The sequence below is a fragment of the Tachyglossus aculeatus genome, chromosome 27 (assembly GCF_015852505.1).
Source record: "Tachyglossus aculeatus isolate mTacAcu1 chromosome 27, mTacAcu1.pri, whole genome shotgun sequence".
Lineage (NCBI taxonomy): Eukaryota > Metazoa > Chordata > Mammalia > Monotremata > Tachyglossidae > Tachyglossus > Tachyglossus aculeatus.
In genome coordinates, this window is record NC_052092.1 from 5,380,816 (window position 1) to 5,399,165 (window position 18,350).

Genomic DNA, 18,350 nt, shown 5'->3' on the forward strand with positions numbered 1-18,350 from the left:
AGTCGGACTCGGGAGCTCTTAGGTCTGGTCAGAGCCCTTGGGGGAAGGAAGGAGGGTGGAGTCCACCCCCAGGCAGCTGAGGCATTTCACCCTCTAAGCTGGAACCCAGGGATGCTGGAGCCATTGTCCTCACAGCTGGACCCTGGGGGTACCAGCTCCAACGCCTGACATGGACCTGGTCCACCCTTCTCCTCAGCTCTGGGCTGTGTCCCCTTCGAGAGAAAGGAAATGACTGTCGTTTCCCCTTCCGCTCAACATCCCCTCTTCTGGTTTTCCTTCCTGTCTGGAATCGAGGCCTCTCCCGTTTTCTGGAGGGTTGGAGGGGGAGAACTTCTTCACTGGAAAACGGGGAGCTTGACCGGGTTGCTTCTCCCGACACCCCTTTTCCCCTACCCCATGCCACCCCACTCCCCCAGCCCCGCCATACTCCACAGCGAAGACCACTCCTCCCTTGGGAAGCAGCGTGGCTTAGTGGAAAGAGCCCGGGCTTGGGAGTCAGAGGTCATGGGTTCTAATCCCAGCTCTGCCACTTGTCTGCTGTGTGACTTTGGGCAAGTCACTTAACTTCTCTGGGCCTCAATTACCTCATTTGTAAAATGGGAATTAAAGACTGTGAGCCCCACATGGGACAACCTGATGACCTTGTAGCTATCCAGCGCTTAGAACAGTGTTTGGAACATAGTAAGCGCTTAACAAATACCAACATTATTATTATTAAACCCCTTAGCGGTGCAGACTAGTGAGATCGCACCGGCAAATCAACTCCAGCCTAGCAGTTGGTCCTCTTGTTCTCCTCTAATTACGACGAAAGTAACTAGCGCGACCCTCCCCAGCTAGTTTCTACTGGCCCACCTCTCCCAATCCCCCGGGAGACGCGTTCTAGCAATTCCCATGGAACGTGCCCACACCAAACAAGTCCCTGCAGGTGAAGGGGCCATGGTTTGGCCAATCGCCTCTGCATCTTTTCACGGGGTGAGGACTTTTCACACTTCCGCCTGGTCAAACTTCAAATCTAGGCATCGCCGCAGCTCAACTCACTGCTTCTAGCTCCCTGATTTCTCGGCCACCCTTAATGCACCCCCGAATTCTGGTGGTGGTGGTGGTGGTGGGGTCCTTCGGCGAGTCCACCGGACAGGGGCAGCTCAGCCCCCGGTTCCGTCCTCTCATTTTAGCACAGGATTAACTTGCTGCTTTAGCTCGGTGAAAGCTGGAGCGGTTTTTGACCGCTTGGTGGGAAGTTTCCCCCTCTAGACCGTAAGCTCCTTGTGGACAGAGAATTTGTCTACCAGCTCTGTTATATTGTGCTCTTCTAAGAGAAGCAGCGTGGCTCAGTGGAAAGAGCACGGCCTCTGGAGTCAGAGATCATGGGTTCAAATCCCAGCTCTGCTAATTGTCAGCTGTGTGACCTTGGGCAAGTCACTTAGCTTCTCTGTGCCTCACTGACCTCATCTGTAAAATGGGGATTAAGACTGTGAGCCCCACATGGGGCAATCTGATCACCTTGTATCCTCCCCAGCGCTTTGAACAGTGCTCTGCACACAGTAAGCACTCAATAAATACAATTGAATGAATGAATGAATGATTTGCACATAGTAAGCGCTTAATAAATGCCATTATTATTATTATTATTAGTAGTAGTAGTATAGTGCTTTGCACGCAGTGAGCCCTTAATAGATACCCCTGATTAATTGGTTGAAAGTTTCTGGGGGCCACTGAGTGGGGGTGCCCACACAGACAAACCTACACCCCTAGACCAACATATAGAAAATATACTCACATGTATAGACCCAGGCATAAACACAATATGTGCAGATAATAATAATAATAATAATGGCATTTGTTAAGCATTTACTATGTGCAAAGCACTGTTCTAAGCGCTGGGGAGGATACAAGGTGATCAGGTTGTCCCATGTGGGGCTCACAGTCTTCATCAACATTTTACAGACGAGGTAACTGAGGCCCAGAGAAGTGAAGTGACTTGCCCAAAGTCACACAGCTGACAATGGGCAGAGCCGGGATTTGAACCCAAGATCTCTGACTCCCAAGCCCGTGCTCTTTCCATTGAGCCACGCTGCTTCTCAGCAGCAGATCTACAGATGCCCCTTCGCCCCACAGTCTCACACACCTACAGACACACACATACATACGGACACACATATGCACATTATTAGGATAATAATCTCGCTCCCTTTGCTCTACTCTACCCCCATCCCCTCAACACAGCATTTGTTTGTATATATATGTACGCATCTATCATTCTATTTATGTATGTTAATTCCTGTTTACTTGTTTTAATGTGTACATATCTATAATTCTATTTATTTATATTGATGCAATTGATGCCTTGTTAACTTGTTTTGAAGTCTGTCTCCCCCCTTCTAGACTGTAAACCCGTTATGGGCAGGGATTGTCTCTATTCCTGAATTGTACTCTCCAAGCCCATAGTACAGTGCTCTGCACACAGTGAGCGCTCAATTAATACGACTGAATGAATCAATTAGAAGGAGACAGTGACGGTATTTACTGAACGCCACCTGGGTGCAGTGCACTGTCCTAAGAGCTTCGGAAAGAACAACAGAAAGAGGCCCAATCTCTGACCAAGAAGAGTTGAAACATGGGAGACACAGACACAGACGTCTGATCGATAGCGCGAGCAGAATAAATGATGGAACGGACAGTTGACTAGGCATATAATAATAATAATGGCATTTCTTAAGTGCTTACTATGTGCAACGCACTGTTCTAAGCGCCGCATATGCATTAAGTGTGTGTGGGGTGGTGGTAATAATAATAATAATGATGATGGCATTTATTTAGCGCTTACTATGTGCAAAGTACTGTACTAAGCGCTGGGGAGGTTACAAGGTGATCAGGTTGTCCCATGGTGGGGGGCTCGCAGTCTTAATCCCCATTTTACAGATGGGGTAAGTGAAGTGACTTGCCCAAAGCCACCCAGCTGACAATTGGTGGAGCCGGGCTTTGAACCCACGACCTCTGACTCCAAAGCCCGAGCTCTTTCCCCTGGGCCACGCTGCTTCCCACTGTTGGGTAGGGACTGTCTCTATATGTTGCCGACTTGTACTTCCCAAGCGCTTAGTACAGTGCTCTGCACACAGTAAGCGCTCAACAAATACGATTGATATGTTGCCGACTTGTACTTCCCAAGCGCTTAATACAGTGCTCTGCACACAGTAAGCGCTCAACAAATACGATTGATGATATGTTGCCGACTTGTACTTCCCAAGCGCTTAGTACGGTGCTCTGCACACAGTAAGCGCTCAATAAATACGATTGATTGCTTGATTGATTCTCTTAAAGCCAAGTACGCGGCTGCTAGAGGTATCTGTAGCAAACTTCCACCCACCCCGACCAAGAGATGGAAATGGGGTTCTGAAGTCAGGGCGTCTAGTGGGGAAGGCCCGGTGAGGGGGGGGGGAGTGGTTGGCCCGGGGCTCCCGGGTGCCTCCCCCGGGGAGGGCAGGGTTAAATTTCGGCCCCTCCTTGTCCCCCCCCCCCGCACTGACTCCCTCCCCTCCCGCCCCCGGCTCTTCCTGTCCCGGGCTGAGGTTGCGACACAGCCTGGGCCCGTCCCAACCCCCAGCTCTCTCCAACCCCGGATTCCGGGCCCCCCGTTCCCCGGAACGCCCGGTCCTGGGGTCCTCGGGTCCTCGGCCCCCCCCCCACGACCACCGTGAGCCCCATGGAGGAGTGAAGACCCGGCCCGGGCCGAGGACATGGGCCCACCGGGCCCGCCCGGCCTGCTGGTGAGCACCGACCGAGTGGGGAGGGAGGTACGGAGGGCTAGTTCTGGCACACCCCCAGGGGACAGGACTGTGAGCCCACTGTTGGGCAGGGACCGTCTCTATATGTTGCCAACTTGGACTTCCCAAGCGCTTAGTACAGTGCCCTGCACACAATAAGCGCTCAATAAAGACGATTGATTGACAGGAGAGACCCAGGCCTAAGGGCCAGACAGCAGCTGGTCAAGCCGGGGGAGGGCTGAGGAAGGGCTGTCAAGTGCGGGGGGCAGCCTATATGTTGCCAACTTGGACTTTCCAAGCGCTTAGTACAGTGCCCTGCACACAGTAAGCGCTCAATAAAGACGATTGATTGACGGGAGAGACCCAGGCCTAAGGGCCAGGCAGCAGCTGGTCAAGCCGGGGGAGGGCTGAGGAAGGGCTGTCAAGTGCGGGGGGCAGCCTATATGTTGCCAACTTGGACTTTCCAAGCGCTTAGTACAGTGCCCTGCACACAGTAAGCGCTCAATAAAGACGATTGATTGACAGGAGGGACCCAGGCCTAAGGGCCAGACAGCAGCTGGTCAAGCCGGGGGAGGGCTGAGGAAGGGCTGTCAAGTGCGGGGGGCAGCCGAGGCAGGGAAGAAGAGCAGTGGCTTCTTCCCCGCCCGATTCCTTAGGGTCACTACCCCCCTGATCTGGGCCCGGAGTGTGGGAATGAGTGTGTGTGTGTGTGTGTGTGTGTGTTTTAGTGTGTGCGTGTGGCCTGTGTTGCTCGCTGAGAACATGGCAGCTGTGTCCCATCCTCTCCCCCCTCTCCCAGCTCCCCCATCCTCCCCCTTCCCTAGGTTTCTCTCTTCTGTTTTGAGGAAGTTGAGTTGTTGTTTTGGACTCCAGAAAATGTCGCTCCCTCTCCCCCTCAGCTGCCCTCCAGACTCCCTGTTGGGTGCTGGCTCCTGTCAGGGCCCTCCGACCTCCTCTCCCTTCTCCTTCCTGCTGTCCACTTCCCCTTCCCGCACGACACCATCCTTCCCTTCTCTTATCTACCGTGGTGTAATGGTGTCATGGAAAGAGGAGGGGACTGGGACTTGGGAGTCTTGGGTCCTGACCCTGGCCTGCCGCAAGACCCTGAGGTAGGCCCTGAACCTCTCTGGGCCTCAGTTTCCCCATCTGTAAAATGGGCAGATCGAAACTGGGATAAGAAGACTAGATGGTGATTTGGGAAGTTTTGTTCCCTGGAGGTTCCCCTGCTGATCAGAGTGACCTCTTGGCCTCTTCCCCCAGCAGTTCATCCTGGGCCATCTCTGACCTTGGGAACCCAGTGGGCTCGTTGTGGGCAGGGAATGTGTCTATTTATTCTTATTCTGTACTTTCCCAAGCGCTTAGTACGGTTCTCTGCACACAGTAAGTGCTCTATAACTACTACAATTGACTGACTGACTGACAGGTGGCCCTGGGGGCCCTAGGAAGGGGGTAGGGTGTGGAACGGTTTCAGGTGAGCACCCTGGCCTTGAGTACAAGGGGGTGTGGGTAGTGTGCCTCCCCTCCCCACCTCCTTCCTGCCCTTCCCCAGTCCCCACTGGCCTCTCTGCTTCCTCCCTCCTTCCCATCACTCCCACTCAAGCCAAGTTTGTCAGCTGTCCCCAGACTTTCCCTGAGACTTCCTGGGCCGGCCCCGCCCCCTCCCTTCCATCCTTGCCAGAAGACATAGTAGGGAAAATCAACCCCCCAAACCCTGAGCCGTTCCCCCTGCCCCCAATAAGAACTGCGTTATCCCACTCCTTACTGCCCCTCCAGCCCAGGACTCTGCCCCCTTTAACATCCAAGGATGTTTGGACTAGGGTAGAGTGAGGGGCCAGAGCCAAAGACGAGAAAGGAGAGCAATTCCTCAGAAATAGCCTGGCTCCTACCCTCCTTTTGTCTTTCACTGCCATCTTCAGCCCCTCATTCTCTTCTGGCTCTTCCATCTCCATCTCCCCTGACCTAAATGTGCCTTTTCCAGATCCCATCATCCCCTCCAGTTAAGGCCCATCTCCCTGCTCGCATCCAAACTCCTCACACAAGTGGTGTCCACTTCCTCTCCTCCAGCTCCCTTCCCAACCCCCTGAAATCTGGATTTTGCCCCGTCCTTCCACCGAGACTGCTCTCTTCAAGGTCTCCAGTGACCGCCTCGTGGCCAAGTATGACGGACTCCCTTCTAACCCAATCCCCTATCACCTTTTACCTTGCTGACTATCCCTTCCCTCTCTGGACACTCTCCCCATTTTCCTTTCACCAACTGGGTTCTCCTCTGTTTCTTCTCCGGCCTCTCTGACAGCTCCCTCTCCGTTTCCTTTGCTGGCGCCCCTCACTCCCTAACTGTGGACACCCCCAAGACTCTGGTCTGGGTGCCCTCCTCTTTTCTCTTGAGGAGTTCATCTTCTCCCGTGGTTTCTGCTACCACCTGTACGTGGATGACTCTCACATCATCCTCCCCAACCGACCAACCTCTCACATTTCCTCCTGGATCTGCAGTGTCTCCACCTGCATGTCTCGCAGGCATCTTAAACCCAGTGTGGCTAAAACCAAACTCCTTGCCTTCCCTCCTAAGCCGCTTCCTCCTCAATGAATTAATCGAAGGAATTTATTGAGCACCTACCGTGTGCAGAGTACTGTGCTAAGTGCTTGGGACAGTTCAACTGACTCAGATGCAATACCTGCCCTCAAGGAGTTTGCAGTCTAAATGGAGAACTGAAATTAATCAATCAATAGTATTTATTGAGCATTTGCTATGTGCAGAGCACTGTGCTAAGCTCTTGGGAGAGTACAATATAGCAGACATGTTCCCTGCCCACAGTGAGCTTTCAGTCTAGAGGGGAAGGCAAGACACAAGCCATTCACTAACTCTGTGACTGTTGAGAGCACATAGGATACGTAGATAAATAAATCAGGGTAAATTAAACCAAGTGGAGAGTAGGCACAAGGGGTGGAAGTGAATCCATAAAATTGCTGAAGAGTAGCTGATGGATGGAAATACCTGGTTAAATCAAGACTTAATCTTGGCAATCTTAGTTTTCCTATCACAATCAACACTCCCCTGCCCCTCCAAGCGTTCACCATCATTGCCATTTTTGACTCCTTGCTGTCTTTCGCTTCTTGCCTTCAGGCTGTCACTAAATCATGCTGATTTTTCCTTTAAAGACCCTCCTCATCGTTGGTCCTCTAGACTGTAAACTCCTTGTGGGTTGGGAGCATATCTATCAACTCTGATGTACTCTCCTAAGATCTTAGTCCAGTGCTCTGCACAGTAAGCATTCAATAAATACCATCGACTGATTGATTTGGTCCAAGTCCAGACACCTTCCTTTTCTTTCCAGCTGGGTCTCAGAACCAGCCTCTTCACTGTTCTCTCAGCCTTCAGCCTCTCCTCTCTCCATTCTTTCCTCAGCTCTCAGCTAAAATTTCCTTCAGAATATATTGCTCCCACCAATGACCTCATTTCTTCTTGTACCAGATAATAATAATAATAATGATGGTATTTGTTAAGCGCTTACTATGTGCAAAGCACTGTTCTAAGCACTGGGAGGAATACAAGGTGATCAGGGTGTCCCACGTGGGGTGCACAGTCTTCATCCCCATTTTACAGATGAGGGAACTGAGGCACAGAGAAGTTAAGTGACTTGTCCAAAGTAACACAGCTAAGTGGCGGAGCCAGGATTAGAACCCACGACCTCTGACTCCCAAACCCATGTTTTTTCCACTGAGCCACGCTGCCTCTCTATAATAGTAATGGCGGTATTTGTTAAGTGGTGACTAGGTGCCAAGTACTGTACTAAGCTCTGGGGTAGACCCAAGATAATTGGGTCGGACACAGTCCCATTCCTGCCTGGGGCTCAAACAGACATTTAATCCCCATTTTACAGGTGAGGAAACTGAGGCACAGAGAAGTTAAGTGACTAGCTCAAGATCACAGAGCGGGCAAGTGGCAGAGCCGGGATTAGAATCCAGGTCCTCGAGCTTGTTCCATTAGACCACGCTGTTTCTCAGGTCATTCATTGGATTCACTCAGCCTCCCCCTACCCCATGTCTCCCCCTTCCCTGTCCGCTCTCTGCTCCTTCTCCATCCCAGCTTCCACACTTCACCAAATATTCCAGTGAACCTTCCCTGATGGATCCTCTCTCTTTCTGATCATTAGATCCCCTCAGGTCCCTCAGCACTTATCGACATGTTTGCTTATTTATTTGTTTGCCGTGTTTATTTCTACTCTTTTATTGTTTTGTCTTTTGTATGTCTGGTAACAATGTGTGCCCTTTTTTTCCTCTCCCCTTAGATAAAATCCAGCGGCCAGGAACCACCCTTAGACCCCAGACCCCCTTCACCTGCCCCCTCAGAAGCTACAGCCTTGTCTTGTTTTGTGATCCCAAGTGTCCAGTACAGTACTCTGGACACAGTAGGCACCTGGTAGTAGCAGCAGGGGTAGTTGTTGTAGCAATAGTCATAGTAATGGTTGTTGTTGTAGAAGTAGTTATCATCGTAGTAATAGTATTCATCCAATCATATTTATTGAGCACTTAACTGTGTGTAAAACCCTGTTCAAAGTGCTTGGGAGAGTACAATATAACAATAAACAGTCACATTCCCTCCCCACGACGAGGTTACGGTCTAGTCATCGGGGTAGTCATCATCAGGGTAGTAGTAATCACTTTTATTAAGTGCTTACTGTGTGCACAGCACTGTACTAATCTCTGGGAAAGAGTATGCAGGTGGAAATAACACCCAGACCTTGTCCTTTGAGGGGTTCACTATCTTTGAATTTAGGTATGTGGTGGAGGGGAGGACTGGTGACAGACACACCTGAAACAGTGAAACACTGACACATCAAAACAGCAGATATTAAAATCTAGTCCATTGCTCTGCACACCATAGGTGTCCAGGACAGTGCTGTTAAAAGTGAAGGGGGAGGAGAAAGGATGTAGGGGAGGGAGAGTTGGCAGGCGGAGCTGGACCCTGTGGAAAGATGGACTTGTCTCACTCATTTGGCCAGAGTGCAGAAGGGGACGACGTCAGGAGAACAGGGGAGGGGCTGGGCCCGGAGTTGGAATGGTTTGCTGGGCTGAGCTCAGGACCACCCCCCCAACTTTCCCCCCGCAGTGCCCCCCGAGATCTGCCGCTCTCAGACTTCCCTCCACACCTCCCCGCAACCCCTGCCTCCGCGCCACAGGAAGTCACACCTCTTCGCTAGCTCGCATCCGGAAACTGTGGGGGACTTGGGGGGCGAGGAAGGAGCAACCGGCGTTGCACCCCCATCTGGGGGAGGGTCTGGGGGCGCCAAGGGGCTTTTGGGTGGGATGGAGTTGCCTGGTGGTATGGACACATTGTGGGGAGGTTGTGAAATTGGACAGGCTGGGGGGCCAACGAGGAGAGGTCAGCGCTCTGATTGACAGGAAGCTGGGGGTCAAGGGAGACTTCCCTTCCGAAGTGGGGAGAGAGGAGGGGGGAGCACGGGAGGAGGCAGTTAACTCTTTCCTACTTTGAGTGTTTGTGTATGTGTTCATTCATTCAGTCGTACTTATTGAGCGCTTACTGTGTGCAGAGCACTGGGGGGAAGTCCGGCTGGGAGCCTGGTCTGGAGGAAGGGGATTCGAGGCCTCCTGGAAGTTTCTGAGAGGGCAGGAGAAGAAGCTGGGGAATCTCAGATCGGGTGGGCTCAGTCACTGCTCCCCCGCCGGCTCAGGAGACTTGGGGGGGCTCTTTCCCAGCTGCAGACCTGGGGAAGTTGTGCGTCAGTGCACCCTGCGTGCCCGCCCCACGTACCCCGCTCATCACCCCTCCCTGGGCCCTGAGTCACGGGGCGGAGCTGCTGGGAAGAGATTTCCCTTTCCCGGACGTGCTTGCACGGACAGACTGGATTAACCCCCTGGACACCGGAGGCCTGCCTCTCCTTCCTCCCTGTCCACAGCCTCTGGTGTCAGCCCCACACCTGGGCAGGAGGAAGAGGGCCGGCCTGCCCCCTTCTTGTGCCCCCGGGACCACTCGGGGGAAGATGGGGCCAGCCGTGTGGGCCGCAGGGTTGGGATTCCGGACTCCGGCCTGGGCTTGACCCGATGGGGCCTTGGGATCCTTGTCCAGGTGCTGTTGGGCCTGGTGCTGCTGCTGGCGGGGCCTGGCCTGGGGCTCCCCCGGTCTGGGGCTCAGGTGCTGGAGACCGGCCTGAAGTGCCCCAAAGGGAAGTACCCCTCAGGTAACAACACCTTCTGCTGCACCAAGTGTCACAAAGGTAGGAGACGACTGCCGCGCCGCTCACCCACCTGCCCACCCTCTGCCACACACAATTGCATGCCACACCGGAGGCCTGTGAGGGCAAGGATCATAGCCTATCTATCCTGACAGTTTCCCGGTTCCCAGCCCTGTCCCCTGCATGTAGTAGGTGCCCAGTTCAGTGCCCTAACAATAATAATTATGGTACTTAAGTGCTTACTATTTGCCAAGCACTGCTCCAAGCTCTGGGGTAATAATAATAATAATATTTAGGGTATTTGATAAGCACTCATTATGCGCCAGACACTGTACTAAGTGTTGGTGTGGATACAAGCAAATTGGGTTGGACACAGTCCCTGTCCAACTTGGGGCTCACGCTCTTAATTCCCATTTTACAGATGAGGTAACTGAGGCCCAGAGAAGTGAACTGACTTGTTCAGGGTCGTGCAGCAGACACGTGGCAGAGCCAAGATTTGAACCCACCCCATCCCCATCCCCCCCACCTTAGCTCCTTCCCCTCCCCACAGTACCTGTATATATGTATATATGTTTGTACACATTTATTACTCTATTTTACTTGTACATATTTATTTATTTTATTTTGTTAATATGTTTTGTTTTGTTGTCTATCTCCCCTTTCTAGACTGTGAGCCCGCTGTTGGGTAGGGACCGTCTCTATATGTTGCCAACTTGTACTTCCCAAGGGCTTAGTACAGTGCTCTGCACACAGTAAGCGCTCAATAAATACGATTGAATGAATGAATGAACCCAGGTCCTTCTGACCTCTGGGCCCGTGCCCTATCCACTAAGCCACGTGACTTCTGCACCCAGCAAGCATCCACTACAGTGCTCCCCCTCTAGACTGAAAGCTCGCTGTGGTCAGGGAAAGTGTCCACCAACTCTTTTATATTGTTATAGTGTACTCTCCCAAACGTTTAGGACAGTGTTGTGCACACTGTAAGCCCTCAATAAATACAGTTGATTGATGGCATACAGTAGGAGCCCAGCCCAGTACCCTGCTTGCAGAGGGTGCCCAGTACAGTAATCTGCAAATACTAGTGATGCAGAATAGTGGTCTGTACAAAGTAGTTACCCAATACGTTGATTAGCAATCAAGTAACCAGTGGTATTTGAGTGCTTACTGTGTGCAGAGCACTAGGCCAAGTGCTTGGCAGAGTACAATACACTAAACTAGGGAATCCCAATCCCTACCCGCAAGGAGCTTACAGTCTATTGAGAAGCAGCGTGGCTTAGTGGAAACAGCATGAGCTTGGGAGTCAGAGGTCGTGGGTTCTAATCCCGCCTCCATCGCTTGTCAGCAGTGTGCCTTTCGGCAAGTCATTTAATTTCTCTGTGCCTCAGTCACCTCATCTGTAAAATGGGGATTAAAGACTGTGGGCCCCGTATGGGACAAGCTGATAACCTTGCATATGCCCCAGTGCTTAGAACAGTGCTTGGCACATGGTAAGTGCTTAACAAATACCATCATTATTATTACTATTATTGGCATACAGCAGGCACCCAGTAGGGACTCTGTACTTACCCCCAGTCCACTAATCTGTCCCTGGAATTGATGCCCTGTCTCGGACTCCTTGGCACCCCTCTTTCCTCTTTGCCCACTCCCCAGCCTTCGGGAGGGGTCTCTTCTTCCCTGACATCTGTCAAGGATCTGCCCTAGAGACCCACCACCCTGTTTCCCTCCCAGCTCCCTCCCCACTCACTACCCATTCCTGCTTATGCCACGTCTCCCCCCCGGCAGGGACGTACCTGGTGGCCAAGTGTCCCGAGCCCGGCCGGGAGTCCAACTGCCAGGACTGTGCCCCGGGGACCTATACTGCCATCGAGAACTTCTCTAATAACTGCCTCAGCTGCCAGCGGTGCCGCAGTGGTGAGCCCGGGGCCGGGGCCTGAGGTTGGGAGCGGGATAGCTGCAATTTTATTTATTTGTATCGATTTCTGTCTCCCCGCCTGCCAGACCGTGAGCTCATTGTGGGCAGGGAATGTCACTGTTTATTGTCGTATTGTACTTTCCCAAGCGCTTAGTTCAGTGCTCTGCACACAGTAAGCGCTTAATAAATACAATCGAATGAGGGTCGCCCGGATGGAGTGAAAGCCCACCCCTGGCCAACTGATAGGACCGTCCTGGGCGGGGTGGGGCAGTGGGAGGGAGAGCTGGGACAGGGTCTGCCCCCCTCCAGAGGCCGTCGCAGGGGGTGGGAGTGGATGGGTTGGGGCGGGGGTGGCGTGGGGGTGGGATGGGACTCTTATCTGATATTGGTGCCCTGCTGTTTGCCCTCCCGCCTGCCATCGCTGGCCCGTCGTCACTCCCTGCCAGAGCTGGGGCAGGTGGAGAAGTTGCCATGTACGCCTGAGAGGAACACGGAGTGTGGCTGCCGGGAGAACCAGTACCGCCTGGGCAGGGACCACACCTTCCGCTGCCGTAACTGCAGCCTCTGCCTCAATGGCACCATCCTCCACTCGTGTGAGTTCACAGCCCCCATCCTCTGCGGTCACACACACCCTGCCCGGGAATGAACTCTCCCTCCCGACCTTTCTTGCAGTGGATTCCCCACCCACTTCCTGAGAATGGACTCTTCCTCCACCCCCGACTTGCCCCCCCACCAATGGGGAATGGACTCCTCTCTTCCCCATTGGACTTTCATTCATTCATTCAATTGTATTTATTGGACGCTTACTGCGTGCAGAGCACTGTACTAAGCACTTTGGAAGTACAAGTTGGCAACATATAGAGACGGTCCCTACCCAACAACGGGCTCACAGTCAAGAAGGGGAAAATGTTGGTATTTAAGTGCTTACTATGTGCCAAGCACTGTTCTAAGCACCGGGGGGATACAAGGTAATCAAGGTTGTCCCACGTGGGGCTCACAGTCTTAATCCCCATTTTACAGATGAGGGAACTGAGGCACAGAGAAGTGAAGTCACACAGCTGACAAGTGGCAGAGGCAGGACTAGAACCCATGACCTCTGACTCCCAAGCCTGTGCTCTTTCCACTGAGCCACGGCGCTTCGCTCCCCCTGCTTAGGTAGTGGCCCTCTCCCACTTCAGTGGACCTATTCCTCCTCCTCCCAGCCTGGGAATGGATTTTCCTCCCTTTTTTTCCCCTCCCTCCATGAACTGTCCCTCCCTCATCCAAGGAATGGACTCTCCTACTTTTCCTCCCACTGGGAATGGTCAACCCCTTTTTCCCTACCCAGGGAATAGAGTCTTCCCCTACCCAATCATGAGAAATGAGCTCTCCTGCTCCTCACCCCCCTGCTATCCAATGGGACCACCCTTCCCAGTTCAGTCTGAACACCTCAGCTCCTTCCCCTGCAACTCCAGTTGAGATCCTGCCCTCCTCCCTACCTCCAGGCTGATCCCCCCACTTCTCTCCTTCCCAGGTGTGGAGAACCGGGATGCCGTGTGTCGCTGCAACCCAAGTTTCTTCCTGAAGGAAAACAAGTGTTTCCCCTGCCACCAGTGAGTAATCCCCCTGTCTCTGCCCCAGGAGCTGGAACTTTTTTTTAAAATGATATTTGTTTAAGTTCATACTGTGTGCCAGGCACTGTATTAACTACTGAGGTAGATACAAGATCATTAGGTTGGACACAGTCCACGTCCCATGTGGGACTCAAAGTTTTAATCCCTATTTTACAGATGAGGGAACTGAGGCACAGAGAAATGAAGTGACTTGCTCAAGGTCACACAGCAGACAAGTGAAGGAGCTGGGATTAGAACCCAAGTGAATCCCAGGCCCTTGCTCTATCCACTAGGTCAGGACTGCTTCTAATCTGACTTCATCTGGAGAGCAGAAATGGGAAGGCTCAGGAAGGGGGGTTTGGGGGTGTCCTCTGGCCCTCTTCTGGGAGAGAGTAGGGATGGGAATGTCAAGTGTATCAAACACTTGGGGAAATGCAATAGAAGCCCATGGTTAGGAATAAAATGATGGAAATAAAGGTTTGGTCCAAATGATTCCAATTATGTGGAGCAAATAAATAGATGATCCATGAGCTGATGGGACTGATTCATTCATTCAGTCGTATTTATTGAGCGCTTACTATGTGCAGACCACTGTACTAAGCGCTTGGGAAGTACAAGTTGGCAACATAGAGACGCGGCTCTGCACATAGCAAGCGCTCAGCAGATATTGATTGATTGCTTGGAGGGGATCAATCAGGGAAGGCCTCTGGGGGGTTTTGAAGGCAAGGAGGGAGTCCTAGGCAGGGTGTGAGTGAAGGGTTCATTCATTCATTCATTCAATTGTATTTACTGAGCGCTTACTGTGTGCAGAGCACTGTACTAATCACTTGGGAAGTACAAGTTGGCAACATATAGAGACGGTCCCTACCCAACAACGGGCTCACAGTCTAGAAGGGTTGGGAGATTCGAGAGCGATGGACAGTGAGGAGCTGATCTTGGGAGGACCGAAGAGGGTTAGCTGGGATAGAGAGGGAGCAGAGCAAACAGGGAAAGGTGAAGCATCAGGTGAGGAAACTTAAAACCCGTGAGGGGAAGGAATTTTGCTTTAGTTGAGATCTGGAGAGTCGCTGAAGGAGATTGCAGACTGGACGAGGCCCTTGCCTTGCCCCTCTGCTTGGAATCTCCTCCTCTCAGCATCTGTTTGACACTCCCATTAGGGTGAAAGCTCTACGCATATTAGGCGCTTCGTAGAGAACTCTGTGCCCAATAAAATACTGTAGTCCAGGTGCTCTGGTGCTCAGTACTGTGCTTTGCATCCAATAGGAAGATTAGTACACTGCTCTGCACCCTATACAGTACTCTGTGCCCAGGAGGCGCTCAGTACAGTTCTCTGTTCGTAAGAGATGCTCAGTCAGTGCCAGTGGTAATGATGAGTGTTGTATTCTGATGGGCATTCTGGGAAGATGATCTGGGCAGCCGAATATAGGCTAAACTGAGGAGGGCCCTGGGAGTTGTCTCTGCCTTGGATACCCTGTCCCCATCTAACTCTCCCGCCCTCCTGCTTAGAGCAGGACACCACCCCTGTCCCCTTTCTTCCCCTTCCTCCCCTCCTCCTTCCCACCCCTTCAGTTCCGTACCTTCCCTCCCCCCACAGCTCCAGTTCTAGTTCCCAGCTCTGCCTCTGACCTGCTATGTGACCTCAGACAAGTCACTCAACCTCTCTGGGTCTCAGTTTCCCCCCACCCAGAGATAGTATGGGGACAAGATTAAAGAACCCGAAAGTGCTCTGGGAAGAAAGAAGCACAAAACAGCTTCAAGGAGCTGTTGGTTTTTTCCACTTCCAGGCACCTTGAGGGCCTGTCACTTCCCTGCCCCGGATCCCACTGCTGGGGTCGCAGCTGCTCAGGAGTGATCCCTTCACCATGGCTTTTTAGTTATTGCAATGGAACCTCAACCCTTCTCGTTGGGCTAGTAAGCCTCAGTGGTGGCTTGGCGGGAATGCCCTCCCCCCCAGTACACCCTAAGAGGGGTGTCCTATGCCCCCTCCGCACCAACCCCGGCTCCTCTCTTCCAGCTGTGAGGATGACCCTGACTGCAAGATGTTCTGCCCCGATAGCCCTTCGTCCGTCCAACGGCCGGAGCCAGGTGAGATCTAGCGAGGCGCCCATCTCCCCCTTAGCCCCCAGACCCTCACCCCATCTCCCCCAACTCTTCTAAGACCACCTCCTTCCTCTCATCTCCTAGACAATAGTGCCGTGCTCCTGCCCTTGGTGATCTTCCTGAGCCTGTGCTGTTTCTTCCTCGTCTTCATCGGCCTTGCCTGGCACTTTCAGCCCCTCAAGTCCAAGCTGACCTATCTGGCTGGTGAGGAGGGGGTGTTCCAGCCCCCCACGGGCATCCCTGAGCTGGGGACTACTATTCCCTGAAGGGAGTGGGGGGGAGGGAGGGTCAAAGTGTCCCCTCCTATGACCTGGACCAGTGCCGGCCTGATCTGGGGCTCTCGGCCCCTCGGAGCTGGGGGAGCTGGGTCTGCGGGTCTTGCAGCCCCTGGGGGCTAATAGGCACCGGGGCGAGTTACCACAGGCCACCCCGGGGAGAGGAAGTGAAATTCGTGACTTCTCATTTCTGCTTTTCGTTTCCAGTGAAGAGAATGCCGCCAACCCCAAGAGAGGTGAGAGAGGCCCCTTCCCAGCCCCCGGGATCCCGCCCTCGGAGCATTATTCGGGGCAGGAAGCCCCCCCTCCCCGCTAAATCATATACAGCAGTGGGAAACCCTCCCTTCTCTCTTCCCTCTTCTCTGTCCCCTGGGCGGGGAAAGTGTGTGACTCCATCCCCTCCTCTTCCAGCCGACCGGAGTGCAGATCGTGAGCACACCTCTGTCCCTGAGCCCCACCTCCGCCCCCGCCCGCTCCCCCAGCGACTGGCCACCCGAGCAAGTGGGCAGCCCACCGTGGAGCATCGAGGAAGTCCCTTTCCACCAGGGGACGGTCCACCCTCCTGCCTCCGCTGCCGCCCTCACTCCTGCCCTTGTCCAGGCTTTGCCCAACTGCCTCAACGCCCTCCGCCCGGACAGTGAGTGCCGGCACGCGTGTGAGGGGGGAGGGGACGGGGACCTCCCCCTGCCCGTCAGCTTGAGCCGGGCCCGCCCTTCACACTTTCAAGCCCTTGACGTGTTCTCTCCTCCTCCTCCTCCCCGCTTCCCCTCGCTCCCAGACCCAGCGATGCTGTACGCGGTGGTGGACGGCGTCCCGCCCTCGCGCTGGAAGGAGTTCATGCGGCGGCTGGGCCTGACGGAGCACGAGATCGAGCGTCTCGAGCTGCAGAACGGCCGCTGCCTACGCGAGGCTCACTACAGCATGCTGACGACCTGGCGCCAGCGCGCGCCCCGCAACCAGGCCACGCTGGAGCTGCTCGGGCGCACGCTTACCGAAATGGACCTGCGTGGCTGCCTGGAGGACATCCACGAGACCCTGGCCCGAGGCCACACTCCCTATGTCCCGCTGTCCCTGCCCCCGCGGTGAGGCCTGGCTCCTCGTCATGACGACCTCCCAGCCCGCGTGGCCCTTCCCCCCAACCTCACCCGGGGTCACGTGTAGCTCCTGCGGGGTTAGGGGCCAGCGCCGGGCCGAGGCCGTGAACCGGAGGCCGGACGCCGTGACGTCATGCACGGGGGTTGGGGGGACAGTGTCGGGATTGGTGAGAGAGCCCCTCCCTCCCCCATCTGGATGTGTGTGTGTGAGTGGGGAGGGGGCGTTTGGGCCACCATTGAACTTCTGCCCATCCTCCCGCCTGTCTGCCCCTCCGCACTGTGGGCCTGGTCCGGCCCTGCAACTCTTTGTACACTACCTGGGACGGGCTCCTCTCCGGCTCTCCCGCCTGGGACCTCAACTGTAAATACACTAAACTCTCAGATTAAAGCTCAGACTATTGGATCTGCCCCCCGTTTTGCACTGGGCGCCCATGGGGGAGGGCCGAGGGTCGTGCCCTGGGGCCTGAGATCCTGATTGGCCAATGACCTGGATGTGCCACCTTCACCCACTCCTTCCACTGGCCTGGGCATCCACCATCCCGCAGCCACCCCTGGCTTCCTGCCAGGCTCGATGCACAATCTCGGCTCTCTTCTGGACAGCCCTGCTGCCTTCGGCAGGATCACCCACTCTTTTCCGCCCCCGTCACAGGACCGTAAACTCCTCGAGGGACGGGATCGCACGTACTTTTATTGTACGTTCACGGGGAGTCGAAATCCAGCACTTTGCCCCCAGCAGGCTTCCAGAAGGTGCTCAGCGAATACTGATGTTGATGGGAGTCAGCCTCCACAGGGCTCAATCAATCAATTACTCTGACTCACTCCCAGGATGCGCAGCTGTGGCCTGACCTTTCCTTCTCCTCTACCCAGAACAGCCGACAATTTACAATTCAATGATGTAGTTGTGCCACTGAGCGGAATTTTTCACTTATCTTTGCACTGTCCCCGGTGGACTCTGCCCATGCCCCATGCCCAGTCCTGCTGACCTTCCCCATTTCTTCATCAAATCTCTCCCTCCTCCTCCAAAACTCTTCTAAAAACCACACCCTTCTGCCAGGAGGGCTTTCCAGAGAGACCTCTCCAGGATGTTCCAATTAACTCCACAGCTTTTGGATTTAGCGCTGAGCCAGACGCACACTCTTCTGCCTCAGGGGCTGGCTTTGGTGAGATCGCGACATTATTCCATCTGTTTCAGCTTTGGCAAGTCTGGCCCCAGTTTAAGAGCCAGTACCACGTGCAGTGTCAGACCAGGCGGTGCTGCCCAGTGCTGGCCTCCCCCGTTGTTCTGGGGACCAACTTTGTCCCCCTTGCTTGGCCCGCCCGTTCTTCATTGCACAGGAGCCCAGCAACTTTTCCATCCCGCTTTATCCCAGCCCCAGGCTGGGGCAGTGTACATGGTACAGAGATATACAGCGTTGGCTCCAGCCG

General features: G+C 53.9%; 1 protein-coding gene across 1 annotated transcript; it reads left to right on the forward strand.

The window, feature by feature from the left end:
• The first annotated feature begins 3,585 nt into the window (after window positions 1–3,585).
• On the forward strand, window positions 3,586–17,328 carry TNFRSF1A (TNF receptor superfamily member 1A). Its single transcript, XM_038767841.1, has 10 exons — window positions 3,586–3,764; window positions 9,847–9,994; window positions 11,735–11,863; window positions 12,311–12,457; window positions 13,378–13,456; window positions 15,471–15,541; window positions 15,641–15,760; window positions 16,039–16,067; window positions 16,243–16,468; window positions 16,610–17,328. Exons 1-10 carry the CDS (start codon window positions 3,735–3,737, stop codon window positions 16,915–16,917), a joined length of 1,287 nt encoding a protein of 428 aa, XP_038623769.1. The 5' UTR covers window positions 3,586–3,734; the 3' UTR covers window positions 16,918–17,328.
• Window positions 17,329–18,350: the final 1,022 nt, after the last annotated feature.

What these genes read in the sequence shown, in the direction of transcription:
- TNFRSF1A (XM_038767841.1), top strand. Translation starts at nt 3,735, where the DNA reads ATGGGCCCACCGGGCCCGCCCGGCCTGCTG. An exon ending in CGTCCAACGGCCGGAGCCAG is followed by an intron (nt 15,542 to 15,640) that starts GTGAGATCTAGC and finishes CTCATCTCCTAG; the next exon opens with ACAATAGTGCCGTGCTCCTG. An exon ending in CAAGCTGACCTATCTGGCTG is followed by an intron (nt 15,761 to 16,038) that starts GTGAGGAGGGGG and finishes TTTCGTTTCCAG; the next exon opens with TGAAGAGAATGCCGCCAACC.